At 52.3% G+C, this 27,774-nt stretch overlaps 1 protein-coding gene across 2 annotated transcripts in view; it reads right to left on the reverse strand.

Moving 5' to 3' along the window:
- Positions 1 to 27,774, reverse strand: part of Prdm15 (PR/SET domain 15) — an 81,335-nt gene that overhangs the window by 18,177 nt on the left and 35,384 nt on the right. For both annotated transcript variants that reach the window (XM_029560768.1, XM_029560769.1), the window contains exons 7-19: positions 21,744 to 21,995; positions 19,767 to 19,896; positions 18,720 to 18,901; positions 18,396 to 18,490; positions 17,908 to 17,995; positions 13,663 to 13,830; positions 12,091 to 12,185; positions 10,978 to 11,109; positions 9,880 to 10,014; positions 9,219 to 9,382; positions 8,120 to 8,199; positions 7,666 to 7,785; positions 4,363 to 4,494 (exon numbers count right to left, since the gene is read on the reverse strand). In XM_029560768.1, coding sequence (XP_029416628.1) covers positions 4,363 to 4,494; positions 7,666 to 7,785; positions 8,120 to 8,199; positions 9,219 to 9,382; positions 9,880 to 10,014; positions 10,978 to 11,109; positions 12,091 to 12,185; positions 13,663 to 13,830; positions 17,908 to 17,995; positions 18,396 to 18,490; positions 18,720 to 18,901; positions 19,767 to 19,896; positions 21,744 to 21,995 — 1,773 coding nt within the window. The remainder of the gene's footprint in view (positions 1 to 4,362; positions 4,495 to 7,665; positions 7,786 to 8,119; positions 8,200 to 9,218; positions 9,383 to 9,879; positions 10,015 to 10,977; positions 11,110 to 12,090; positions 12,186 to 13,662; positions 13,831 to 17,907; positions 17,996 to 18,395; positions 18,491 to 18,719; positions 18,902 to 19,766; positions 19,897 to 21,743; positions 21,996 to 27,774) is intronic.

The raw sequence follows: 27,774 nt of genomic DNA on the forward strand, positions 1-27,774 counted from the left end.
ACCCAAAGAACTCGTCCTATTGCAGAGACACTTGTACATCCATGTTTGTTGCTGCTCTTTTCACAATACCTAAGAGATGGAAGCAACCTAGGTGTCCCTCAATTGATGGAGTTTTATTCAGCAGTAAAGAAAGATGAAATAATGAAATTTTCAGGTAAATGGATGGATCTAGAAACTGTTATACTAAGTGAAGTAACACAGACTCAGAAGAACAAACGACCTATGTTCTCCCTCATATGTGGATCATAGCAGAAAATCCTTTTAAATTCCACATCCTTTAATAAGATGATGCTATACAGCAGTCCTTTCTGCATGAAATAACTCCATCATCAGGACTGCAGCTGTGCCTGCTTGCTAAACATCATCACAATTGGGCTTGTTGACAGTTGTGCTCCTTCATTAGAGGAGGGGCAAGCAGGGTCACTGAACCCTCACTAGAGTATCCAGCCACTCTTCCCAGCCAACTGTATGTAATTTGGCTCTAGTCACACACGGCCTCCTGGATTTGGGGAGGGCTAAAGTATACAATCTGGGGAAGGCTAAGAAGAGAAGGTATGACCCATGCTGGGTAAAGGCTTTCCAGTGTGCATACCCTCAGGTCATACATACACCTCAGCAACCCCTCAGTCATCTCTGTAAGTAAGCTCAGTAAATTCACTGATTCCCCAGGAAAGCTTTAATCAAACACTGCTTTGACACTAGAATCTTGATAAGCATTGCTTAGCATCCCCAGGAAAAGAAGTCTCACAACAGATGGGAAATTTATTTGTTAATGCTATTGTGTCTCATAATTATTAAGAAAGAAAATGAGAACGTAAAGGATGTTCAAAGGATATGGGAATGGAGATATTTTCCAAAATAGAAAACATGAGAGAGCCTAAGCAAGAGATGAAGGTCTGTGTAGGTTTGTTATGATATATAAAGGATGAGACAAAAATAATATACACACAATCTTAAAATTTCTAAGATCATAGTCAACTAGTTTAAGGAACAAAACATAAGCCTAATCAAAGTTTATCTGAGAACGTTTGGTCTTTGCCCAAGCTCTATCTACATGGCACATGGTGATTAAAAGTACCAGACTGGTGGCACTAACGTTCTTGGATGTTTAACAGCCATACTCTGAGACCTATACTAATCTGGTCAGAGGGACTTAAAGGACAGTTTTTGTTCCTTGCCCTCCAAGGTCGACTAAGTTCCAGGGGACTGTGGAGCATCTCTCAAAATGTCCTGTAACTGTGCTGAGTCGCCTGTCTTCTTGTTCAGGGAGAACATGGAGACCCCACGAGATGAACTTGAACCAGTGTCCAGTCTACAAAAAGGAGGGTCAACTCAGAGGAAACATTTCCTCCATGCTTCCAAGTGAAGCCAGCCATGGTCGAGCAGGACCTTTGAGTTATCTTCACATAGATGGAGCTGGTAAAAGAAAGCCAGGGGCTCCTCCCAAGCCCATGTGACCCCTGAGGAACAAATCCTCAAATGACCTTAAGAGCAAAAATAAACTGGTTTATTTGGGCCAACTGTATGGCCTTAAACATCCAAAAGGAAAGTATAACCAAAGATTAAAGTGATCAATACAATTCTTTAAGAGGTCACGGGATTACACTTTCCAGACATTAGACTTAAGTCCATATAAAATGTTATTTACCCAATTGAGGCTCCCTCGACCCAGGTGTGTCAAGTTGACACTAAAGCTATCCAGCAGTCTCCAATACTGTAGTACCCACCTGTAGCTAAGGGAGACAACCCACTATTGTTCTAAAATGATGGATAAATGTTTTCTCCCCCTATCTAGAAGCCTTGGAGAGGGAACTGAAACTGATTCTAAGCATTCCAACAGCCATCAAAATACCTGAAAGCAAATTCTGAATCCATCACTCTTGAGTCCAGCTTTGTCAGATTAAAGAAAATGAGGAGGAACCCAATAGAGGGATGCTTTTGGAAGCCCTTGTCAAGAAATCCCAATGGACTCTGATAAGAACATTTGAAATTTGCCCTGTTCTGACTTTTCTGGTTCCCTGTCTAGAACCTGTAATGCTAACTACTCTTGCCTTTATTTCTCCTTCACATCTCCTATTCACCAGTCAAGGACTTTCTTTTCCCCCTACAGATAAGAGTTATACAATTTGGGAGTCTTTTAGACAGACCCACTGGAGGGGTATCCCAATTGCCTCACTCTGCATCCCTGTCCAGCATGGAAGAAGCCAGAGCGTTCTGCTTCCAGATTCCCTAGTGGCAATTTGGGTAACCTCTTTGGGGGATGGTGTGATAAGAATAGGAGGTAGGAATTGGCTAGGCAGTTAGGATAAAAAGACCCCAAAGAAAAGTAGCCAATTTCTTGGCTAAACATCAAAATGTCCCTGGGCCTCTTAGCAACATACTCTGTTCTGCCAAAAATGTCAAAAGTATTTGGGAGCTCTTATCTAATCCCTAAAAGATTTTAGGGCTACCTCTTCAGAGGGGGGAATGTTAGAGTAGCAAAAAGCTCCATAAAATAAATGAATAAATTTTTTAAAAAAATAAAAAATAAATAAAAAAAGAAAGAGTACACGAAGTTGTTCAGGGAAAAGTAATGGGGTAATATGGGAAGAGCTGGAGGGGAGAGAGTGGGCGTGGATTTGATCAAAACACCTTATATGCATGCATGAAATTCTCAAAAAAATTTTTTTAAAGTTAAAAAAAAAAGGAAAGAAGGAAGGAAGAGCCACAGAACAGGAGGAGGGGAGGTCAATCATCCCTATAGAAACAACGTGTTTTCCATGTGGAAGCACCTACAGGCTCCACTAAAGGCCTTTTGGATTAATAGATTAGGAGAATACAAAAATCGATGTACCAAATCCAAGAATCAAAACTCAAGGCAGAGGATGTGGCTCAGGTGGCAGAGTGTTGGACCCTGAGCATAACCTGGCACAGTAGCACACACCTGTGATTCCAGCACTTGGGAGGCAGAGGCAGGAGGATCGGGACTTCCAGGTCATCTCAAGGCAAGCCTTAAAAAAAACCCTAACAACAAATTTGCTGTGGAGGCAATGACAAGCAAATGCAGTCTATATACGGAAATGGTGCAATGAAGCCCCAGATGCTGTATGGAGAACACACACTAATGAAAAAAAACGCATGAAAGCAATCCGAATCACCACAGCTACAAAGAAAAAAAGGTATTCAGGAATAAATTTAACAAAAACAGTGACGGGCGTCTACAATGAAAATTTACAAAGCATCAATACAGAAACAAACGACACTAAAAAATGTTGAGACGTTCCATGTCCATGCACCGTAAGAATGAATTCTTATGATGTCCATACAACGCAAGATTTACAGATTCAGTGCAGACTGTCAGCTCACCAGTGAGTCTTGACAGACTGGAAAGGCAATCCTGATCCTGAGATGCACGAGGTAGCCTGGCAGATGTGGCCCCGAAGTGCGGACAGAACGACAGCTGGAGGCACCACGGAACCTCAGTTCAAGGCTACAGAGCCACGGGGACAAAGTCACCCAGTACCATCCCAGAAACAGCCACACAGACTCAGGAAACAAAATAGATCCCAAATAAACCCATCGACAGCTGATTCTCACCTAAGGTGTCAAAATACATCTGCTGGAGACAGGACAAAGGACAGCTATTCCACAAAGACACTGGGCAGGCTGGGAGTCCACCTGCAGAAGCTTCAAACTTGACTCCTCTCTCTACAAAAATCAACTCAAAATGAATCAAAGATCAAAATGTAAGACCCGACTCTAAGAAAACTTCGGAGAAATACTTCAGGCCATTCCTGCAAGCAATGCTATTTAGGACATAACTCAAAACCCAGGAAAACAAAAGCAAAACTAGAGAAATGGGAACCCATCAAACCAAGAAACTTTCCCAGAGCAAAGGGAACGGTAGACAGTTGACAGGAACAACTGTGGCCAGACTGACAGGTTACTAGGCAGAACAGATGCGGAACTGAGGCTTAGAAAACAAGTAATCCAACTGAGAAATGATCAGAACACACAAATCTATGGAAACACGTTCTCTACCACTGGCCAGTAGAGACCTGCCAATCAAGGCAACGAGGCGCCATTTCGCCCAAGTTCGAACGGCTACCCCAATACACCCACCAGAGAGATGCGGAGAAAAGGACTCTCACAGGAGGATGTGCTTTGGCCCTTTGCAGACATGGGCCACCCTGGTAGGTGGCCACTGTTTCCAGAGGCGCGGCCAGGGCCACAGGCAAACTCATGAAAAGGTTCTTGGTGTGGCCGTGTCTCCGGGACCAGCACCGGCCGCATGGGGCCCCGTGGATGGGGCCCAACACGGTGGGGAGAGGAGCTCGGAGGTGCACCGCCCCCTCCCCGCGGCCGAGGGTGGGGCAGACGCACCCGTGTGCCGCTTGCAGTGCTTCAGCATGTTGACCTTCTGCGCAAACTTGCGATGGCACACCTTGCACTCGTACTCCTTGATGCCCTTGTGCAGCTTCATGTGGTGGCGCAGTGCGTGCTTGGTCTTCATGCCTAAGACGGAGCAGAGGAGTGTGAGTGCGCGCCAGGCCTCCCCAGAGCCGACCTCAGGGTGCCCGTGCCCCACCGCAGCCCCACCACCCCTCGGATCCACCCCACAGCCCCACCATCCCGCAGCGCCTGACTGGACCCAGTGGGCACAGAGTCCAAAGACCCAGAGCAGGCAGGGGAGGGCTGGGCCCAGCTGGTCCTCGGTGGTGCTGCCTCAGGAGGCCGCCAGAGAGTCCTGGGACATCAGGACCCAGCAGGGAGCCACCGCCCCAGATGACTTGGGTTTCTGTCTTGCTGACACAAATGTTAACTAAGATGAGGACACTATATCTTCTTTTAATTATTTTTTTTACAAAAGTCTTTTTTTTTTTTTTTGGCTGGGGTGGGGGATGGGGTGGGCTGGAGCGATGGCTCAGTGGTTAAGAGCACTGGCTACTCTTGCAGAAGACCAGGGTTTGAGTCTGAACCAGTTCCAGTGGCATCGGACACCCTCTTCTGACCCCTGTGGGCATTGCACGACATACGTGCACTTACACACACTCAGGCAATACAGTCATATATATAAATAAGAATAATAAAGTATTTTTTAAGCCATTTAAATTTTTTTTAAGTGTACGTGTGTGCATGTGTGTGCCTGTGCATGCGTGTGTGTGCGCATGTACACGCGGGCGAGTATGCAGGTGCTTGAACTGTGGAGGTCAGAGGACCACTCTTGGGAGTCGATTCTTTCCTGCCATCCTGTGGGATCCAGGGATCCAACTCAGGTGGTCAGGCCTGCGGATATGCATCCCTACCCACCAGGCAAGCTTGTCAGACCTCTCTTAACTTTAATGTGGCCAATTTCAGGAGCTGAAATAATCCAAAGCTTTGAGACCTCAGGCCAGTGGGCAGAGGGTTACCCAGGTACAAGGCTTGAGTGTGGGTGAAGCATCTTCCCCATCCAGGGCCCATCTGGGTAAGAGCAGCAGACAAAGCTCAGCACATATCAGAGCAGAGAGAGTCTAGTTCTCAGACGCCCAGTGGACTGTGGCAGTTCACACCAGAGCCCGCTCACAGCTCCATTTTCAGCTGGACCACCCCCCACCCAGACCCACAGTCTCACTAGTCGTTGACATCTGCCGCGGTGGTTGAGAGGTGACTGGACAGCTAGGCTGGGCTAGTCCCAGCAGGAACAGCAGGGGGCACATGGGTCCCACAGTGAAAACAGTCCCCGACAGAGGAAAGTGCTAGCGGCTGGTCTCCCACCTCAGTGGAAGAGCACTTTCACATTAATCCCCCCAGACCCCCAATCTTTCTGTTAAAAAGCTCACACACCACCAGCACAAAATCTCCATGTGAGGACAGATTAGGTGAGTTTGGTCACGCAGCCTGCTCTTGGTACAGCCTGTTCCAGCTCCCTCTCTGGCCCTGCCTCCAGGAAGAATCACATCTAGACTATCCTGAAAGCTCCACTGTGACTCAGGTCACCAGTGCCATCAGCTGCACTGCGATCCTTCTGCCAGTTTCCAACAGCTATTCACGGCTCTCATCTGCTCACCCAGGTAACTGCTATACTCCAACTATGCGCAGGGAGCCAGCAATCACAGTGAGCTGGACAGAATCCTGGCTGCACAGGGCTGCTGTTCTGAGCCAGAGTAGGGCATAAGAGAAACTGCAGCATGGTACAGGACAGGCAAAAGGAGAGATGAGCAGACCCAGATGGGGAGAGGAAGGCTGCCGGGGCCAGCGCTTCATGGCAGTTGAAAACCCTTGTCCACGAAACATCTGGAAAAGTGACCTAGAAGGTGTGAGGAGCCAAGAGCCACTTGGGGGATCAGCAGGAGTAGCGGCCTGAGGCAGGCACAGGTGCACATGTGACTAACCACTTCATGTTTTCTGTCTCTGCATGCCTCTACACTGAAACGAGGTTGAGAACCCCTCATCCACGAGGCTTGGGGTGAGAAATGACTCAGATCCGGGAATCTTTCCAATTCTAAATTATTTGCAGACTTTATTGGTTGAGCATCCCTATTACAGCTATCTGGGAATCTGGAACATTCCCAAACTCGACATTCCCTGAACTCATAGCAATGCTTACACAGGACTGTGGTGTCAGAGGTGGTGTCCTGCACTGCTGCTCCATCTAACCTGGGAGACCTTGTGGGACAGTCACTTCAGCCACCACCGTCCCACAACATCCGATGGTGCACCTGCCTCCTACCTCCACGTACAGGGATTCCCTGTCTGTGGTTCACAGGGTTGGTACCTTGGCTCTAACCCTGGACAGGACAAGTCCTTCCTCCCAGGTGAGACTCAAGAGAGACAGTAGAAAGCTAAAGGGAACCAGTCCTGACTCCCCGTGCTGACATGCCCCAAACTAGCTGCTCTCTCACGGGCATCTATAACGAACGTGTTCTAAATGACAAAAGCAGTCAGTCATCACAAAGCAAAACACAGACAGGAAAGACGACAGAAGTCACTGCGCACCCTGACCCCCCAACCTAGACCGCACCTGCCATCTGTGACCCCGCAACCTAGACCACGCCTGCCATCTGTGAGCCCCCAACCTAGACCACGCCTGCCAGCTGAAAGAACCCCGTGAACAGTTTTAAAGTGAACATACTGGCACATGGTGGGCCTCTTCTAGGAGGGCGTTCTGTCTGTGCCACATCTGCAAACTTTGGGGAAGATTGATATTTAAAATTCAAAACTCCCAAATCTGAGGCTAGGCATGGCACTGCACAATTCTAATCCCCACCCCCACCCCCGGGAGATAGAGGCAGGAGGATCCAGAGTTCAAGGTTACCTTAAGCTACAGTAATGTGGAGGCCAGCCTGGGCTACATCAACACTGTCTCAACAAAGACACAACAGAAACCTCTAAGCCTGGGGCAGGGCATGCCTGATCTCTAAACACTCGGCTTTTTGTAGGCCACACAGGTGTCTTGTGGATTATTCCGTGTAGCCATGGGCACTGACTATGTTCAAGTCTGTGTATGTTCAGGTCTAGAGTTTTTACAGAAGGAAGGGAGGGAGGGAGGGAGGGAGGAAAAATACAGTGATCACATGTAAGCGCAGAGGATCTGGGTGCACAGCCAGAACCTCTCTGGGGACTGCAGCAGTGGCCGAGGGCTGTGAACCAGGGATGATGCCCTGTAGCTCCGAGAAGCTACCAGGGCTCTGGGCGCACACCTACCTTTCCCGCACTCGGCACACAGGTACTCTCTGATGTTGTCATGCACACGCATATGTTCTTTCAGCATGTCCTTCCTGGCAAAGGACTTCCCGCACTGCTCACAGGCGTGGCTTTTCACCCCTACAAACGAAAACAGCAGCACTTGAAGGCCTTGGTGGGCAACAGGTGGGCGCCTCTGCTGGAGGCACAGTGTGACGGGAGCTACTTCTTCAAGAGGTTCCATGGGCTTTACGGAGTCTCTGGCATGAGACGGGCCCTGAGTACCTGGAGAGGACACAGGTGGAAGGGGAGAGATGTGCTGCAGGGGAAGCCAGGAAGGAAGATGCTAGAGAAATGGGGGTGCAATGTGAGAGAGGCAGTACAATTGCCTGTGCACAGAGCCAGGAGTGTGGGGGCAGATCGCTCCTACGGGGCAGGGCTGCTGGTACCAAATGTGACCAGAGGAACATGTTACCTGTGTGGATGAGTTTGTGACGCTCCAGGTTCCCGATGCTGTTGAAAATTCGCCCACAGATCTCACAGGGGTGAATGTACCTGAAACGAGAGGCAAGCCTCAGGAGAAGGCACAGTCCTGGGGCTCGTCTGCTGTGAGGGTCTCCTCCCCACTGTGAGGGTCTCCTCCCCACTGTGAGGGTCTCCTCCCCACTGTGAGGGTCTCCTCCCCACCGTGAAGGTCTCCTCCCCACTGTGAGGGTCTCCTCCACACCGTGAAGGTCTCCTCCCCACCGTGAAGGTCTCCTCCCCACTGTGAGGGTCTCCCCACTGTGAGGGTCTCCTCCCCACTGTGAGGGTCTCCTCCCGACTGTGAGGGTCTCCCTACTGCGAGTCTCCTCAGCAGCGAGGGACTCATCGCCATCGAGCGGCAGGTACCTAAGCACCTTTGTCAACAGAAGTAAAGCAAAAAGGTGCTTTGCACCGTAGCCTCTGCAGTGCGTTGAATTGTGGCCCCCAAATTACTATGTTCAAGTCCTAGCCCATAATGGGCTATATGTGGAGACAGATATTTATGGAGATTAAGGGAAAATGAGGTTAACAAGGGTGGTCCTATCCAACATGGCTGGTGTCCTTAAGATCAGTGCACAGACATGTACAGAAGGCAGACCTTGAGGACTGCAAAAATGCCATCAGCTCGTCAAGAAGAGGGTTCACGAGGAACCAACCCAGAGACACTTGATCTCAGAGCCCAGCCTCCAGGACTGGAAGGACATAAACTGGGTTCTGATGTTTGAGGTCCTGGGCCATGTACTTGGTCAGCAGCCCTGGGGGATGAATGTGCTTTATGACCTAATGTCACCCACTCACTCCCTCCTCGGCCTTGGTGATGGAACATGGGGGAAAAGCTGTGCTGCCTGCCAGGCAGGCCGAGGCTGGAGACATTTTACTGTTAGACCCCTGTAGGGAAAGGTCTAAAGCAAAGAATTAAAGCTGGAAGAAGGCCTGGAGGAAGAGGACAGGTGCAAATCCCCAGCACAAGGCCCCGGTGACTGTGACTTGCCAGGCTGAGTACTGTGGCTTTACAATGCTCCCTCCTCCCCACAGTCCCCAAGCCTCACTTCTGCACGTTGGGGTCAGGCAGGTTCTCGCGGTGGATGACCATGTGGGCGTGGTAGGTGGCCTTGAGCGCAAAGCGCCGGTGGCAGATGCTGCAGCCGTGGCCCTTCTCCTTGTGGACCTCCATGATGTGCTTCAGGTAATCCTTCCCACGGCCGAAGGTGAGCTGTGGGCACAGGGTGCTGGCTGCCGACTCCCTACCGTCCCTGGGCCTCTGCACCACCCTGCGTCTGCTAGACGCCCCGAGGGGGTGTCACTCATGCCGGAGACAGAGCAGTGCACAGGGCTGGCAGGGAGCTGCCTTTCCTGGGACGCAGGCCCCTCAGAAATGAGTCCTTTGTCCATGAAGCATGCATCCTGCTTTACGAAGGGGGAGCCTCAAGAACGGCATCATGAGGGGCTGGAGAGGGACGGAGGCTCACAAGACACTGGCCCCATCCCAGTTAGCAGCCCTGCCTGTGCACACGCCAGCTACAAGTTGACTCTGATGGGTATGAGGCCCACAGTTACCATTCCTGTGCCCAGGTGCCACTGGTGAGTGACACAGGGCGGCCTTCTTAGTGGGGGAAATGGACAAAGAGGTGCCATGGGGGTCTCCGCAGCCCCTCGCCCACAAGCTCCCTCTCCCGACAGCCAGTGTGTGGAGGCAGGACGCCGGCGTACCTGACACCTCTTGCAGCTGTACTTGTGTGGCTCTGAGTCTGCGCTCTCGTCAGAGTTCTCGTCGTTTTCCTCTGAGGAGATCCCGATCTTGCCGATGAATTCCTCCCGCTGGTGGTCATCCATCAGCGCAATGTCCTGCAGGGGAGTCACAAACGTGGCCTCTAACGCAGCGCACCAAGGCTCTGGTCGCACGTTCTGGGAATCAGTCATTTGTCTAAAGAGCTAAACGTGCTGCATTCCTTGGGATGGCACTGGGCCTGGCTGTCCTGTGGCAGTCGCTCGCCATCTGACCTCAGGATCGTCAGGTGGCCTGCCCCACTGGCTGTCCCTCACACTGCCTAGCAAAATGCCACCTGTGCCCAGGCCGCGTCCAGGCTGCTCTGTCTGGGCTCCACTTCCAGCTGGGCTTTGGTTCCAAACAGCACCTGTTCATTTTTCAGGCAGTGCTTCTGCCTGTCACTGGACCCAAGTTCTCCTGCCCTGGTGCTCCTGCTCAACATTCCTCTTCCTTAAAGGCGGGGAGGCAACAGAGGCCCATCCTGCCTTACACCCCCTGGGAAGGACCATGTTGAGGAAATCTTCCATCAGGTCCCACACAGAAGTTTGCTTCAGGACCCACAGCTGGACAGATGTGTAAGAGTGGAAGCCTCCACGAAGAGACTGTCGGTGGCCTCGCTGACAACAGGGAAGGACACAGCAGTCAGTGTTCTGAATGCCAGTGCCCATGTGTGGAAGCCCTCAACCCCAAGGAGACAGCAGAAGGGTGTGGGGCCTTCAGGAGGGGATGGCATCTGAGGGCAGGGTTCTTGTGAGATTACGGCCTTTCTAAAAGAGGCCCTGGAAACTCCCTCACCCCTCCACCATGTGAGGGCACAGCAAGAGGACACCATGTATGAACAAGGAAGCCCTCACCAGACACTGAATTTACCAGCATCTTGATCTTGAACTTCCAGCCTCCAGAACTGTGAAAAATAAATGTCTGCTGTTGGCAAGCAGCCAGTCTATGGTTCTCTATAGGAGCACAAAGCTAAGACAGACACTGGTCCAAGGGCTGGCTGGACCCCGGCATGCCACCTGGAAGGCCAGCGTGTGACGCACCTTGAAGTGGACGTGGATGTGGTCCCTGAGTACGTCCACGCGGAAGAACTTCCGTCCGCAGATCTCACAGGTGTACTTCTTGTCGCCGTGTGTCAACAGGTGTTTGTTCATGTTGCTCCGGCAGGAGAATACCTGGGGACAGAGGAGCCCGTGTGGTGAGGGCTGGGGGTCACCGGACGGGCTGGGAGGCCTGTCCCTGTCTGGCCCACAGGAGAAGCCACAACCAGGCCCAGGGTGCCTGGCAATTTCTTCCAGACCCAAAGTCCTAACGGCACCTCGTGAGAAATACCCATCATCCCTAGCACGTGCTCAGGCATGTGTATGTGCAGAGAGTGGGAACACGTACACGTGCAGCGTGGGAACACGTGCATGCGCAGAGCACGAATGCCTGCACGTGCAGAGCGGGAACATGTGCACGTGGCTGTTAGAACAGGGACTGGGAGCCCCGGATGTCTCCACCTCAGACATGAGCCAAGGCCAGGGCAGCCCACGTGAAGGCACCTGGACAACAGCACCCCCTACTCAGGCAGGAACACCCAGCGTCCACTACCTAACCCGTCATCATGGGGTGGGCTACCCCCAACTCAGAAAACGCTACAGGCCACTGAGGGGAGGCCACACTGACAACAGAAAGCCTCTTCGGAGCTGGGCCAGTCCTTATACGAACTGGTCTACAGCTCCTCACAGGACAGCTTGTGCCAAGAAGCACAGGGGCAGAAAAACGTGTTTCTCAGCAAATTCATCAGAAACCCACCCGTAGATGGCAGAGACCCAAACACCACGTGCTACATGGAACACCTCGGTCTAAGGCAACCTGAGTGCTGCCGCTCACGCAGGTGCATCCGGCCTTAAGACACTGCAACACAATGTTGTCACCTACAAAGCTCACCCTCAAGAACTGCATGATCAAGTTCAAAATAAAAAGATCAATGTTTTACCTAAGTTTCTGATTTTGTGCTTGGACGCATTCACAACTACCTAGGATGCATGAAGCCTGCCAGCCGTAAGTGGGACATGCCTGCAAGTTTCTTGTGCAGGTCCCTGTGTGTAGCTCTAAGGTTTAGCTTGCAAGAGTGGAAGCTTCCAAAGCCAACAGCGACTGTGGAACATTACCTTGCCACACACGGGGCATCCAGAAGGTTCCTTCTTGTAGCGGACCAGGCTTTCCCCGCTGGCCTCCAAGTCTTCTCGCTTCACACGCCGTACACCTGAAATCCCAGACCAGACCTAAGAATGAGTGAGGCTGGACAGAGCAGATGACATGATCACAGTCCAGAGCCCCTCCCATCAGGCCAGCTGCTGCCTGAGAACTGGAAGTGAGGTGGTGGGCTGCTTGAGGCCGGAGTTCAGAGCTGGTCTGGGCAACGTAGCCAGACCCTATCTCGCTGAATAAATAAATAAATTCATGTGACATTGATAATCTCTACACAAACTAGAGAAATGTGTTTTCAGGTCTTTTTCTGTGGCATTCCTGTATGGTCAGGCGCAAATACAGAGCCAGTGAGCTGGGCATTGGGAGTCAGGCTGACAACAGGCTCCCAGGACTGGGGGGCAGAGCAGACCACTGTGGCCAGGCATTCTCTGGGCTCCCAGAGCAGCAGGTGGTGTGGGTCACGCAGGAGAATGAGGCACAGTGGCCTGTCCGTGGCTTCCAGGCCTGGGTGGGGCCCTGAGCACACAGCCAAAGACTCACAAGGGAAAACACTGGTCTTCACGAGCCGCCAGCAGGAAGGGCCGGGGAGAGGGGCCAAGTGTGGGAACTCTCAAAAAGGTACATACGTGGATGCGCTCATGCACATGTGTGTGGACAGAGCTATGACTATGCACAGTTCTGCAACTCCATATTTCCCTTGTTTGCTTTTGTGAGGGTGCTAGGTCAGCGGCTGCTGCTGACAAGAGGCAGCAAAGGGCAGTGGTTCTCACTCATCTTAAGAGACCGGCCTCCGAAAAACACAACACCCCAGGCCGGGGCACCTCAGGCCCGTGCACATCTCTCACCTAGCAGCAACTCTGCATGTCACACTAGGGGCCTCTGAACAGCAGGCCTGTGTGCAGTCTGGGGGCTGCTCGGCAAGTCTCTCCACACGAGGACTCGGGCCACCCCTGCCTCAGCTTCACTCGTTCCCCCCATCGCTGCTGCCTCATGTGTGGAGAAAGCCGATCCTGCTGGGTCTTTCCCTGGCCTCTTGTCATCCACTATGTGGACAGACAGCCCCCAGTCCCAGGCCTGGTGCACAGGTGTGAATCCTCCAAGCTGTAGTAATGAGGCTCAGTAGAGGCTATGTGGAAACACAGAGGGTGGGGAAGGTCTTCTTGGCTGTCCCCCACTACCAGGACCTACCAGCAGCCACCAGCACCCTCTGTTCCCTACCCAGGGCCAAGCCCACCATATGCAGGATGCCAGGTTGGCTTTTCCTACATCCTGTCATGCTGAAAACATTCTTCAAAGTAGTAAAAAGTCCTTCACTGACGTACTTTGAATGACTGCCTAACATGCAATTCTACAAGCAGCCTACTTGCCCTTTCCCAATCCCCACCATTCCAAGGGCTTCTCTCCGATCACGGCACATGAACACCATCCCAGCCCCCGAGAGTCTGACTCCAGGTCAGGTGATGAACATCAGGCCCTGCCGAGCTGCGCTGCCAGGCTGCGCCCACGAGTCTGAGCGGCTCTCCCAGGCTCACCTTCCAGGTGCCGTCGCTGGTGGTCCAGCATGACGTCCTTGCGGTAGAACATCTTGCTGCAGACCTCACAGGCGAACTTCTTGTCTCCGTGCTTCTTCTTATGCTTGGAGAGGTTGCTGTTGGTGGAGAAGAATCTGAAACACATCTCACATTGGAACGTCTTGTCATCTGTCCGGAGAGCAAACACACAACAGTGGCGGTAAATCACCCCGACCAGGCTCCAGCATGTGCCCAGCATAGCGGGCAGCAGGTCAAGGACAGGAGGTCGGTGGGACGCTGTGGTCCAAAGCTCATTAGCTGCGCACTCAGCTAGACACACAATCTCGGCTGCCACCTTCCTCACTGGGGAGAGCTGCCTGAGCAGCCCTCTAGGCTCCTCTGCCTCTATCAGTAGCTGAGCTGCCCCAGGCTCACAGGCCTCCTTGTGCCCTGCAGGCTCCTCCTGTTCTTCCAGCAGAGTGCCACTGGCTAACCAAAGCCTTGTCCCCAGGCTTCCCTTTAGTGGATACACCCTATATTCAGTCAACACAAGTACACCACCTCACACACTCACTGAGCACATACCCCACAAATATGCACATACCGCATGTTCACTCCCCATCCCGCTCAACCCAGGCCACATAAACACACATAAACACTGCACACAGCCTCCAGCAGGGCCGCATCCCTGCATCCTGGTCCTACTTCAGTCAGTCACACTGCAGTTTCCCGCCCACCCAAGACCCTGTGAGTTCACTCTACCATCCGTCCCACAGTTCCCCCTGCCTGCAGCCCCCACTCCTCACCCACTGCGGGGGACGGGGCTTCTCTTGCCTCCTGTGGGCAGCCCTCAGAACTACGCATTCCTCCCCTGAGGCAGATGCACATGACAGATAGGTGACATGCATGACACTGCCTCTCTCTGGAGTGAAGGCCTCCAGGCCAGCCTGCCTCCAGACTCAGTAACTGCTTTCCTGAAAAGCCCTGAGGCTACACGGAGAGCTCCACGACCCACCAAGCACCATCATGACCCACACGCACCATCATGACCCACGTGTACCATCATGGTCCTCCTGCCTGTGGTGCCTTGGGACCCAATGTGCAGACATTCACTGCTGACATCTAGGCTGACCCTGGGGGGTGTTATGTAGCATCTCAAGCCTTCACCCATTCTACTGCATTCTAGATATAGCCCTTGCCCCCAGCCAGTTGTAATAACCAAGACGTGCCCAAGGTGCCGCTGCTCCCTCGAACCCGCGTGCACTATTTGGGACCTCTAGACTGAGACCCTCTGGCTGCAAGAAGTCTCTAGCCTCATTCAGGAGAGTTCGTGTGTAACCAGCCAGAGGTCAGACCACCTAGACCTGAAGAAGACCAGCTGCCTTCATCTCTCCTTCTGGGGAGAAAAGGACACAAAGCTGTGTACCCGGCCAGAAGCAGGGAGGAGGCTGGAGCTGGGAGATCCAAACACATGAGAGGACCCCACAGAAAGCAGTGGCTGGCCACAGCTTCCACAGAAGAAGGACAGTGAGACAGGGCTACTCTTGCAAGGGCAGGCATGGACAAGAGGCTGTGTGAACCACAGGAGACCGTGGCCCACTCCTGGTGGTGTGACCTCAGCACAGACAACAGGATGCTGTCCTCACAGTGGTGTGACCTCAGCACAGACAACAGGCCATCCTCACAGTCCTGGTCTTACCACAGCACTCACTTTCCTTTGTAAGTTTAACTGCTGTTCACAGGATTCCACCCTCCCTGTGATTTCTGTTTGGCTATAGCTTTATAGAGCTGCTCCATTAAGTCACCAAAGAGACCCCAACCTGGCCTGTAGCACAGGTGGGCCTCCCCCAGACAGGCACTGAACAGCACAGGTGTCTGTGAACAGCACAGATAGTCTTCCCTCTCAGGCATGTACTTAATGTACACAGGTGAGCCTCCCTCCCAGGCAGTGCTGGATAGCGCCAGTGTGTCTCTGAAGAGCACAGGTGGGCCTCCTTCCCAAGCAGCTGCTGAACAGTACTGGCACCCACAAAATGCTCCAGTTCTGACTTGGGCTCTGATGCTTTCTCTCATAGGCCTCTCGGTATATGGAAGGAGACTCCACTTCTATCCCCTGAGGTTGGGGGTGCTTCTGAGCACTGAGTGTAAAGGTTGGGGTAGCTTCTAAACACTGAGTGTAAAGCTGGGGCAGAGTTGTTGGGATGACCCATCACACCTCAACAATACCCACACAGTCCTGAGATGAAGGTACCTAGACAGACACCTGGTTCTAACAAGCCTTCTCCTGTCACTAATCCAGCCACTACGAAGGTCAGAACTGATGTACAGTCCGTGTGGACAAATGCCCTGGGAGCCACGCTGGGCACCAGAGAGGGCTGGAGAGTAGACGCTACAGAGTCAAGCTGCTGGAGGCTGTACTATGTCTCAGGGCCTGATCTTGGGCCTTGCTACACAACATTCAAGGCACCACAGCAACCATGTGGAGGAGACAGACACCAGTCACAGCGCAAGGAGGACACAAAGACGGGCCTGGAAGTGGGCTGGGGAAAATTGCCCACTACATACTTGAAGCCCCACGCCCTGCGCAAATCCCTGGCTTAATGGCATTCTTTCTTTTAAAAAAACTTTTTATTTTATATGTATGAGTGTATTGCCTGCATGTGTGTAAGTGCACTCATGTCATACAGTGCCCGAGGAGGACAGAAGAGGACATTGGATTCCCTAGAACTGGAGTTAAGGACGGTTGTTAGCCACCCTGTGGGTGCTGGGAATCAAACCCGGGTCCTGTGCAAGAGCAGCCAGTGCTCTTCACTGCTGAGCATCTCTCCAGCCCAACATGCATTCTCTTAGCTTCAGTACCACAGGAGCCCTTAGCAGGATGCAGACAAGCAGAGTTTCAAGGCCTGAGTCTCAGCTTCCAGCCTCTGAAATCAGAGCGTCTATGGAGAAAGGCTGCCGGGCAATTCACCACTCCCATTTCTACCTAGCAAGGAGGACTTCCCAGGACAGAGTTTTAGCCAGAACACAGCAACTGCTGCTTTTTACTGTTTTTTGTCCCATTGTCTGAAGAAACTTAAATCAAAGGGGAACAAGTGCTTGTCCTGGGCCTTGACAGCCACACTAAGCATGGGGCTGGAGACCGCCCCCTAAATCCATGGGGGACCACAGGGAGGTGGCACCAGCCACTCCATGGGAACAGTGAGGTATGCTCAGGTTCTTGTGGGCACAGAAGGGTGGGGAGGGCAGAGACCACAGGCTGCGTCGATGGGGTCGTGCTGGAGGAGGCACATACCAACAGCCATCCTCCAGAGAGCTAACACTTGGGGAAACCGCCCCAGCCTGCCCCGCAGAGCACGCCAGGCCCAGTGAGGAAGGCCCATGACCATCCGCCGTGAAAAGGAACATATAAGCTCCTGGGGGTCCCGGCTGGGCTCGCAGAGGTGGGCTCCCACAGGAGGGAGCAGTGGGCAAGGCCTGACACAGGCGCTGTGGGAGCGTGATCACAGGCGCTAACCTGCTAGGTGTCTGAGCTGACTGGCCCCCAGCTCTCCAGGGTTTGCTGAGTCCTACAGGGAGGGGGGATGCAAAGGCACCCCTGACCTTCCTAGCCTCCACTCTCACTGCTCAGGCCTTGGCTGCACCCGGGAAGGGGGTGGGGGGAGCGCAGAGACAGGCACCCTGCCTCAGGGGGCCGCTCACCTCCCGCACCCACAGATTTCCAATTTGCTTTCTTTTGCCAGCTTGGAAATTGGCCTCAAAGATGGAACGGGATGGGATCCCGGACCCCGCAGCCTCTGCTGTCTCCCCAGCACAGCGCACAGCGGCTTCTGTCGGCTTTTTTGCAGGGGAGCCGTAAACAGAAGCAGGCCCGGTACAACGACCCAGGCAAAGGAGCAGGGAAGCCCCTGGCTGCGGGCTGGCAGGAAACACGGCTAGGGGAAGGGAAGGCCGCTGGGGGGAAGGCCCTCCAACAAGTCAGGCAGGCCGCTCCCATCGCAAGCCCCTGCCTTTGTATCTCTCTCTCACACAGTCCTAGAACAAATGGAACAGCATTGCTCACCCTGGTCAGTAAGGATGAAGGCATCAGACCCAGGGTCCGAGAGGAAGGAGCTCACATGCATCCCTTCTGACATGGGATAACCCATCCCCTCCTGCCCCAAGCAGGAGGAGCAGGTTGCCAAAACATTGCTCTCTGGAGACCCAGTGGGTGTCCTGACAGCTGAGCAGGTGGGGCAGGATGGTGGGACACTGGTGGTGGGGCCTCACCTGTCCTGCAGTTGTGGAACTCCAGCGCGCTCTCCATGCGGAAGGTCTTCCCACAGCTGCTACAACGATAGCGGTACTCGCCGTCCACCTGCTCGAGTGGGTGCACTGTCACCAAGGCAGACGGACATGTGGGCCAAACACGGGCGCTCCCTGGTGTGCTGTTCTAGCAACCTCCAAGGCTGGCTACACTACAGGTTTTCTCTCCTAGTCTATTAGGAACACAAAGAGCGGTCCACTCTTGCTGTCCAACTGCCCTAGAAAGAGTCCCCCACACAGGTAAGTGCACTCCAAATGCCAGCCACCACATTCTTCCAACTCCTTCCATCTGCCTCTATGAGCAGGAAGGGCCTGGTCTGGCTCAGGAGTGTCCAGCTCATGGGACCATGGGGAGACCCTCCCTCAGGAGGCTCAGCGCTCCACCTCCACCAAGGCTCCTCCTCCTGCAGCTGGACACAACAGTCAGGGCCCCCTGGGGTCCTGCCACCTACCTCATTCCTGCTGTGCTTGTATGAAACATGTTGCTTTAGACTCTCCTTTCGACTGAACAGCTTTGAACATTCCTCACATTTAAACAGCTTGTCACCTAAGAGAACCGACCAATAGAAAGGACTCACTGCTTTCGGCAGTAAGTAATAAACCCACCCCTGAAGCAAGAGGCCTCTGCCTGACCTAACCTGCCCCCTGCACTGGAGGGGACAGGGGGTCACAGAGAGAAGGACCCAGTGTGAGACATGCTCTCCTGAACCAGCCCTGTGGGCTGGGCATGCTAGGAGAGCTGGGCAGCAGGCACGCCTCACCGTGCGAGCACTCACCGTGCGAGCGCACGTGCCGGCTCAGGTTGCTGCTGTTCTGGAAGACCTTGCTGCAGGTGCCACACTGATGGACACGCTTGTGTTCACTCAGCTGACGCACAAGCTTCCGCCGGACCCCGTGTCTGTTGGACAGAACCAAGCCCCTCTTGAGGGCGATGGTGCCGGTCGGATGATGCGTGAACCTGCCAGAGACGGACAGCTGGTGGAGGGTCGGTGACAGCAGGGTTTTCAGAGAATGAAAGCTGAGGGCCGTAGTCAGTTGGAAAGACCCTCCTCCCGCACTTCCCAGCTGTATCGGGTCCATGAGGAAAGAGCAAGGAGGGCAGAGCTTGGGGTCCCCCAGCTCCTGGGGCGGCTCCCAGGCACAGACACCTGGAAGGCAGGCCACGGTGGCCTCGTGTGGTCTAACAGCTGCGCATCTCTACCCACTTCAGCTCTGGCCACCAGGAAGCCTGGTGACCCTGTCCGTGTGCCCTCCTTCCCTGGTCCTGCCTCTCCTCTGGTTTGTTCTGCATCTGAACCTGACTGCTGACATTTCTCCCTCCCACCTCCTTCTTATGACAGATACTGGAAATCCTCTGGACAATAAGGCAAGGACATCATCTCCAGCATTTGCTCAGGTGCACCAGAGGCATCCTGCCAACCCTAAAGGGCACTCCAAAACCATCACCAGCTGTCAACTTCAGGTCAGAAACTTACCAGGAATCATACCTGAAATGCACAACTTCTTTGTTCACAAAAAGAAACACAGGGTAAGGTGTTAAATCTACTGAACCCCGAATACAGGCAACTGAGCAACCGCAGCGGCATCATCATACTAGGAAGGCAGAGCTACCCGATGCCCCTCGATGGGGTATGGCCAGTGCAACACATGGCTCAGGGTGACACTGTTCAGGCTTAACAAGGAGATGCACTTCTGCCTAGGAGATGAAGCCTGCCTGGACCCCTGTGAGGATCTCCTGTGGGAGACGTTTTCCCCCCAATACTGATTAGCTGTCCCCTTGTGCTCTGTCCCCACGCACAGGCAGCGGTGCGGGCAGAACTCACTTGGGCACCGAGCTGACGTCATTCGTGGGGGTGGCCAGCTTCCCCAACACCAGCTCCATCATCCGCTCATCCGGTGTTGTGCTCACAGACTCATCAGGAGGGACTTCAGCGATGATCTCTGCCACATGCTCTGTGCAAAAACAGTGTGACAAACCCAGTCACCACGTGTAGAGGACGGAACATGACAAACCCAGGGGAAGTTAAGTACTGGTGCTGGACCACAGCCAGAGTGTAGACCCGACCATCAGAGCTGACACAGGAAGAAAACCAGCGGCATTTTGGAATCCAGATGTTTATCTGTATATTATGAAAGCAGATTGCTTTGGTCCAAACTGAAGCTAACCTTCTGTGGTTCCTTTGAAAGCCAAAGTAGCACATCACCTCAATTTCTCTTTACTTAGGGACACTTTACATACATAAAGACCTTGCAGTTTTTACTAAATTATAACCAATTTTAAATTTAAATATTAAATTTAAAATCTGATTTGCCATTTTGAGGATGCTCAAAAGACAAACATTTTATATCGGTTCATAAACGGGACAATGGAATGAGGGAAGGTGGTATGAACGACTCAACCACTGTCTTGTTGTCGTTTTGGTTTTTTGACACAGGGTCTCAGGTAGTCCATGGTGGCCTTGAACTCACCATGTAGTCAAGGGTGGTCCTGAACATCAGATCCTTCTGCCTACACCTCCCGAGTGCTGGGATTCCAGGTGGTCACTGGTCTTTGTGGTTCTGGGGGCAGAGCCTGGGGTTCTGTGCATGTACTCTACCAACTGAGCCACATCCCCAGACCCTCGGTCACTGGTTTCTGTAGTTTCACAGACTGTCGTCAACCACAAACAACAGCCAGGAAACAGAGCCTCCTGGCCCTTCCTGTCTACAACAGGGAAGTGCCAGGAGCCCAGGCTGCTCCTACTTGTGTTCAAATGCTTCCAAACAGTACAGAGAATAATCACCAACACAGAGGGGCGCAGGGAACAGGAAAATGGACGCTCTCCAGGAAGCTGCTCTTCTGGTCTCTGTCTCTTTTTTAAATATTTTATTTATTATTTTTATGTGTATGAGTCTATTGCCTGCATGTATGTGAGTGCACCCGTGTCATGCAATGCCTTGGAGGTCAGAAGAGGGCGTCGAATTCCCTGGAACTGGAATTAAGGACAGTTTGTAGCCGCCATGCGGGTGCCGGGAATCAAACCCGGGTCCTCTGCAAGGGCAGTCAGTGCTCTTAGCCGCTGAGCCATCTCTCCAGCCCCTCTGGTCTCAAGGACTGCCTTGCATTTCCACAAAGTCTTGGGGAAGTAAAATTAGAGTGTTCCGAGCCAGGAACACAGGTGGAGGGACAAGCACCCGAGCCCCAGGCCTTGTCCCTGGCATCAGAGGGGCCAGGCATCTGGCCGGGAGCAACTGCATGAAGAGACAAGGACGTGTGTCCCCGGAACTGCACCCACCGGAGAACAGAGTCACTCTCTCCTCAGACTCAACTGAGTGTTCTGCACAAAGGGACTCAGGCTGGTGAGATAGCTCAGTGGGTAGAGGCGCTTGCCACACACTCCCGGAGACCTGAGCTCCACCCCTGGAATTCACAAAAAGGTGAGAGAGTCGAGTTCATAAAGTTGTCCTCCGATCTCTACCCATGCACCATGGCATGTATGCACCCCAACCCCACACTAAAAAGCCAGCCAGACATTGAGAGCTCCGGTCAGAAACACTAATCTATGCAAGTAGCAGAGAACAGGGGATGGGGACATGCTTGGTCCTGAGGAGACCCTGGTTAGCTGTGTCCACAGTTAAAATCTCGACATAATCTACTGTGCACACACTACATGATAATTACACTCTAACAGAGTGGACTGAGGGACTGGAAGAGAGCAGCAAAGCCCCTCCCTCCACCCAGCAGGCTGAGGGGACAAGGGCTCCACCAGGATGGGCTGCACCCCATCCCCGGCACAGCACGCACTCCCCCAGCCTCTCACCTGTAGGCTCCTTGTCTTTGACAATGACCCCAGGCTGCTCGACTTTGGACACTTTGGGCTTCCTGCCCCTTCGAGGCTTCTTCTTGGCTTCTGTGGTGGCCCCAACACTCCGGACACTCTGCACGCTCGGGCTCTCTGCTCTTGCAGGAGGCTCCTCCTGTGGTGCTCTGGCCTCCTTTTCAGGAGCTGCCGCCTCAGGCTGGCCGCCTGCAGGAAGGCTTTTGGCTTGCTCCAGGTGACCCAAGAGATGCTCTGTAAGGGTGACAGGCAGCTGACAACACAGTATACCCTGTCATGTTGTTTTTTTTCATTTTATTTGCCAAGTGTGCCCATCGCACAGGTAAATTAACATTATTTGCACCATTTTTAAAGAGAGGAACAGTCCCTATGCCACAGGCACACCTACAAGCTTAGTTTCCTTATCTGAAGGGCTGTGGATCATGGTAGACTCTGGATTTCTGAAATTTATATAGCATTTCAGATTTTGAAGTTTCACGTATGGGCTGCTCAGCTTGTTATATATTTGTCTGTTTAGTGGCAGGGTCTCATGTAGACCAGGCTGACCTCAAACTTACCACGTAGCAGAGGACGGCCTTGAAGTGCTTCTCTAGGCAGTGCTGGGGAGCAGACCCAGTGCTTCCTGTATGCTAGGTAAGCACCCACCAAGGGAGCTGCACCCTCAGTCCTCATACTATGTTTAGAAGTAAATTAGGGGACAGAGGCAGGGTATTTCGGCCACAAAGGCAGCTCTGTAAGAACTGAAGCACCCATGTATGTCTGCAAAGAAAGCCCGAGTGGTGTGCTGGGGTGGTAATGTTCTCCTTTACGATGAACTTACAGGAGACTTCTGTTTCTGCCTTAAGCTTATTTGTGTCTTTTATTTTTTCTGCAGTGAATCTGTGATACGCTTACTAAAAAAGTATCACCCACAAAGGACTACCAAGAAAATAACTCCCAATAAACATTCTTTACAAATACCACATCAAAGTAAAATAGCTTTCCTTCTTTACAACTGATAGAAGGCCTTGGGGAGGTCAGCAGAAACAGACATGGGGACAGGCAGGCAGGGCGGGGTGCCACAAGGAGTAGACAAGCTTGGCAGGAGGCAGGCAAACTGGGCTCAGATTAGTGGCTGGATCACAGGGTACCAGGCAGCAGCAGGAGGCAGTGGCAGGGGGCAGCTGGTGACCAAGCACACACACGAGAGATGACTGTGCACACTCAGGCCTCGGGCTGGCTCTTCCTACTGCAAATCTGAGCTGATTCAACACTAGCTTCAAGCTGAGTGGCCATTATCCCTCATCTGTGCAACATTAGAGACACTCAGCCAGGTGAGTGCTCCAAGGGGCCAAGGTTCATGAAGAAAACAAAACAAGAGCATAAACACAGTGCCATGCGGCCCAGCCACCTAACAAGCTGACAGGAAAGCAAACAAGACCCTGTGCCACCCTGCGGCGGGAACTTAAAACCAACGTGAAGCGCACAAGTCAATTTGGAGGCCTAGGGTCTCACAGGGTTGTGTGCTGTAAGACAGGATGGCAAGTCACCAAAGGCCTGGGAACTGGAGACAGACTTGAGTCTACACAGGAGCCAGGCACATGGACCTAGACTCATGGCTACACAGGACTCAGCTAATAGGAGACATGGGCTCAGGTCTACACAGGGCTCAGAAACTAAGAGACATGGGCTCAGGTCTAAAAGCAGGGTCTGAGCACAAGAACACACAGACTCAGGCAACACAGTGTACCGGATAGCTTTAGTGTCAACTTGACACACATGGGTTGAGGGGGCCTCAATTGGGGAATTGCCTCCATTGGACTGGCCTGTGGCCAGGTTTAAGGGGCATCTTCTTGATGAGTGATGTGGGAGGGCCCAGCCCACTGTGGGTGGTGCCACCCCTGGGCAGGTGGGCCTGTGTTGCATAAGAAAGCAGGCTGAGCAGGGGTCAGGGAAGCAAGCCAGTAAGCAGTGTTCCTCCATGGCCTGTGCTCCAGCTCCTGCCTCCAGGTTCCTGCCCTGAGTTCCTACCTTGGCTCCCTGATGAACCGTGACCCAGGAGATGTAAGATAAAATAAACATTTTCCTCCCCAAGTTGGTATTGGTCAGAGTATTTTGTCACAGCAATGAAGAAACTAGAACACACAGCACCCAGGTACTAGGAGATACAGACTCACCTAATCACGGTACTGGGAAACACAGATTGATGTCTACACAGGACCCAGGTTCAGGGCTACTTACATAAAGTCTGGTCTGTGCCAGGATTCCTGTAGGGTCCAGTGTCGAGGGAAGCAGTAAGAAAGCTATTCTCTGCTATGGTTTCACTACTTAGTTTTTGTTTTTTTTTTTTGTTTGTTTTTTTTTTTTTTTTTTTTTTTTTTTGTGTGTGTGTGTGTGTGTGTGTGTGTGTGTGTGTGTGCGCGCGCACACATGCACGTGCATAACCATGTTCAAGCTGCCATACAGGTGTGGAGCTCAGAGGATAACCTGTGGGAGTCAGTTCTCTCCTGCTATGTGAGTCCTGGGACTGCAGCTCAGAGAGTCAGGCCTGGCAGCAAGTGCCTTTACATCCTGAGCCATCTTGCCAGCCCTCTGTTTAGAGAAAGGGAGGGTGAGGGACAGTGATCCCCATGGGGAACTGAAGCCCCAAGGCCCCACACACAATCCAGATACATACCGTTTGAGCTAAATCAAACAAGACTCCAACATTCTAGTGAGAACTGTCACCTGAACCTATGAAGCTCAGGGAAACACAAAGGCAGGCCGCGCCTCGGTCCACAGTCCGTGGGGGAAGTGAGAAGGAGCGAGAGAACGTGGAGAACCCTTGCTAAGCACTGTACCAGAACAAGAATCCCAGAGAACACCCCACATCCCAGAAAGCTTAGCAACCAGCCACTGGGGGCTAAGCAGACAAAAGGCAGGAACACTGGACTCGAAGGTCACAGCACAAGCTGAGGGCAAACTTGGTGGGAAACATATGCAACCCAGGAAGGAAGGGAAAACATTGTGAAGAACGGCTAAGATGTTTAAAAACAACGAGCAGCCTTGGAAAATACGCAAACAAAATGCCCGTAAGATTTTTTAAAATGCCGGGTATATCGGCACACAGCTTTAATCCCAGCACTCGGGAGAGGCAGAGACAGGGAGATCTCTGTAAAGGCCAGCCTGGTCTACCTAGAGAGTTCCAGGCCAGCTGGGACTACAGGGAGACCCTGTCTCAAAAAAGACCAAAAAAATAATTAAAAGAACAAGGATACGAATTAAAAACACGATGTATCAGCTGAAACTTAGACATCCCTGAAAAAGGAGGAGACAAACTGAAGCAGAGCCACAGGAACTCCCCAGAACAGGAGGAGCTGGAAGCAGGCGAGGGAGGAGGGAGATGGGGGCCCAGCACAAGAAGGTCTAGGGGCTATCCAGACCAACCCAGCTCCTCAGTGCAGTCCCCAGGAGCCCTTGGGGCCACTTCCCGCCCCCATCTGCCTTTGCAACTCTGGGTGGCATGGCCAACAGCTGCCCTAGAGCAGCATCTTTCCTGGGCATGGCTCCCAGGCCAGGCCAACCCCCAAATTCCTAAGGCCAAAAATCTTTTCTGGAGGGATCAGACCTTAAGAGAAAGCCTGAGAGCATCTGGTCTTCATCTGACTTGGGCCTCTGTGGGAACTCCTGAAGACAAAAACAATCTGGCCACTCCAATGTAAAATCAAAAGAGAGAACCGTAAGATTAGAGGAATCAGCCTTTCATGCCCAAAAAGTAAACCACAAAGACACATGTTGGGGGCCTCTGTTATGTGAAGTAGAAGTCTCTTCATATCCGGAAATTAAAAGAACAAGGATACGAATTAAAAACACGATGTATCAGCTGAAACTTAGACATCCCTGAAAAAGGAGGAGACAAACTGAAGCAGAGCCACAGGAACTCCCCAGAACAGGAGGAGCTGGAAGCAGGCGAGGGAGGAGGGAGATGTGTGCCCAGCACAAGAAGGTCTAGGGGCTAAGAGACGGCTCAGCAGTTTAGAGCTCTTGCACAGGACCTGAGTTCGGATCCCAGGACCCACATTAAGCAGCTCACCACTACTGTAACTCGTTCTAGGGGATCCCACACCCACTTCTGGCCTCCACCGGCATCTGCAGGCATGTGGTGCCTGTACACACAGACACTCACACATACATATAAAATAAAAATTTAAAAGGTCTGAAGTGGGTACAACAGGCCCATGAAAGAGAACAGAGAGGGGGGGAAACAACAGGATGGGCCAGGGGCCTCTGAGCGCAGATCAAGATCACATGGAAAGCAAACAAAGGGGAAGGCAGGGTTTCGCGGCTCAGTGGGTGGAGTGTTGCCTCTCTCGCCCTGGTTTGACTCCAGTACAGTGTACACCAGGCATGGTGATAGGCTCCTGTAATCCAAGTAGGAAGGAGGTTAAAGGACAAAGACAGAGTTCAGGTTCAAGGTAAAACCCTATCTCAAAAGCAAGGAGACAGTCAAAAGAAAGCCAGACCAAATCTACTGATGGGGCATCTACACAGGCCAGGAAGCCAGGTCCGCACGGTGTCCCTCCAGTCTGGGTGCTTGTGATCTGTGTTCCATGTACTGTGGTGGGTATATTAACAGCTTCTACCATGAGAATGGATTTTTAAATTTTTTTAAATTTATTTTCTGTGTGTGAGTGCTGTGCCCGCATGTGTGTTAAGTGCACCCGTGTCGTACAGTGCCCACAGAGGACAGAAGAAGGCAGTGGATCCCCTGGAGCTGGAGATATGAATGGTTGTTAGCTGCCATGTGGGTGCTGGGATTCGAACCCAGATCTTCTGCACGCAGAGGTCAGAAGAGTCCCTAGGACTGGAGTTATGGACAGTTGTTAGCTGCCATATAGGTGCTGGGATTTGAACCCGGGTCTCTGCAAGAACAACCAGTGTTAACTGCTGAGCCATCTCTCCAGCCCGAGTAGAACAACCAGTGTTAACTGCTGAGCCGTCTCTCCAGCCCGAGTATATTTTCCTCTCTTCAAATACAGCTGTCAGCTTTGCCTTCACGTATCTTTAGACTATGTGCATGATTCAAATACAATGTATAATCAAAGTGTGGAACAGAGCCAATATGGTTCTTGGGGAAAACTTCGCAGTGCTTAGATTAAAAAATAGCTCTGCTTCCCTGGGCCTGCAGGATCTGCAGGCCTCTCTCCAACCAGTAGGCCTCTCTCTCCAGGGTAGGTTCATCCCCCCCCTTCCCCCAGCCTCATTCACCCATCTCCCCACCTAGCCTGGGGTCCTGTCCCATTCCTTGTCTCTGACTTGGGCCTCTGTGGGAACTCCTGAAGACAAAAACAATCTGGCCACTCCAATGTAAAATCAAAAGAGAGAACCGTAAGATTAGGGGAACCAGCCTTTCATGCCCAAAAAGTAAACCACAAAGACACATGTTGGGGGCCTCTGTTATGTGAAGTAGAAGTCTCTTCATATCCGGATAGCTCACGAGCTCGGAGCCATGTGCTGAGACTCCTTTCATAGCAGGGTGCCTTCCTGGCATTTTTCCTGACTCTCCTTTTGAAGTGCCCGCCATAAATGCCATAACATAAACATGGCCTCTGGCTCTAGGAACACCATGCTTTCCTGTGATTTTTCAGGCAGTCAGCGGTCTGGCAGCATGGCAGAAACCCACTTCCATATGCAAATAGAATGTCTCACAAAGTATCTATCAGCCAAAGCTTTACCACTACCCCCATGGTATAAATATCCCAGTCTTCTCTCAATAATAGAGAGCTGGATCACTAGGAACTGAACACTTAATAAAAGCTGTAACATGGACTAAGCAGAGTCCCGCGTCTTACTACCAGCGATCCAGCCTCTCCAGAGGCAGCATTCCTCCGTCACCGACTCACGGATCCCAGCTTCAGCCGCCTCGTACTTTCCCGCGTGTTCTAGCGGCCGGTGGAACTCGCATATTGAGGAAAGTACACGGGTGAAATCAGGGCGGAGACACGGCTGGACAACGCTCCAGCAGCAGAGACCCACAGAGACACGGAGAAGCCCA

The sequence above is a fragment of the Nannospalax galili genome, unplaced genomic scaffold (genome assembly GCF_000622305.1).
Source record: "Nannospalax galili isolate Female #2095 unplaced genomic scaffold, S.galili_v1.0 scaffold652, whole genome shotgun sequence".
NCBI classification, from domain to species: Eukaryota; Metazoa; Chordata; class Mammalia; order Rodentia; family Spalacidae; genus Nannospalax; species Nannospalax galili.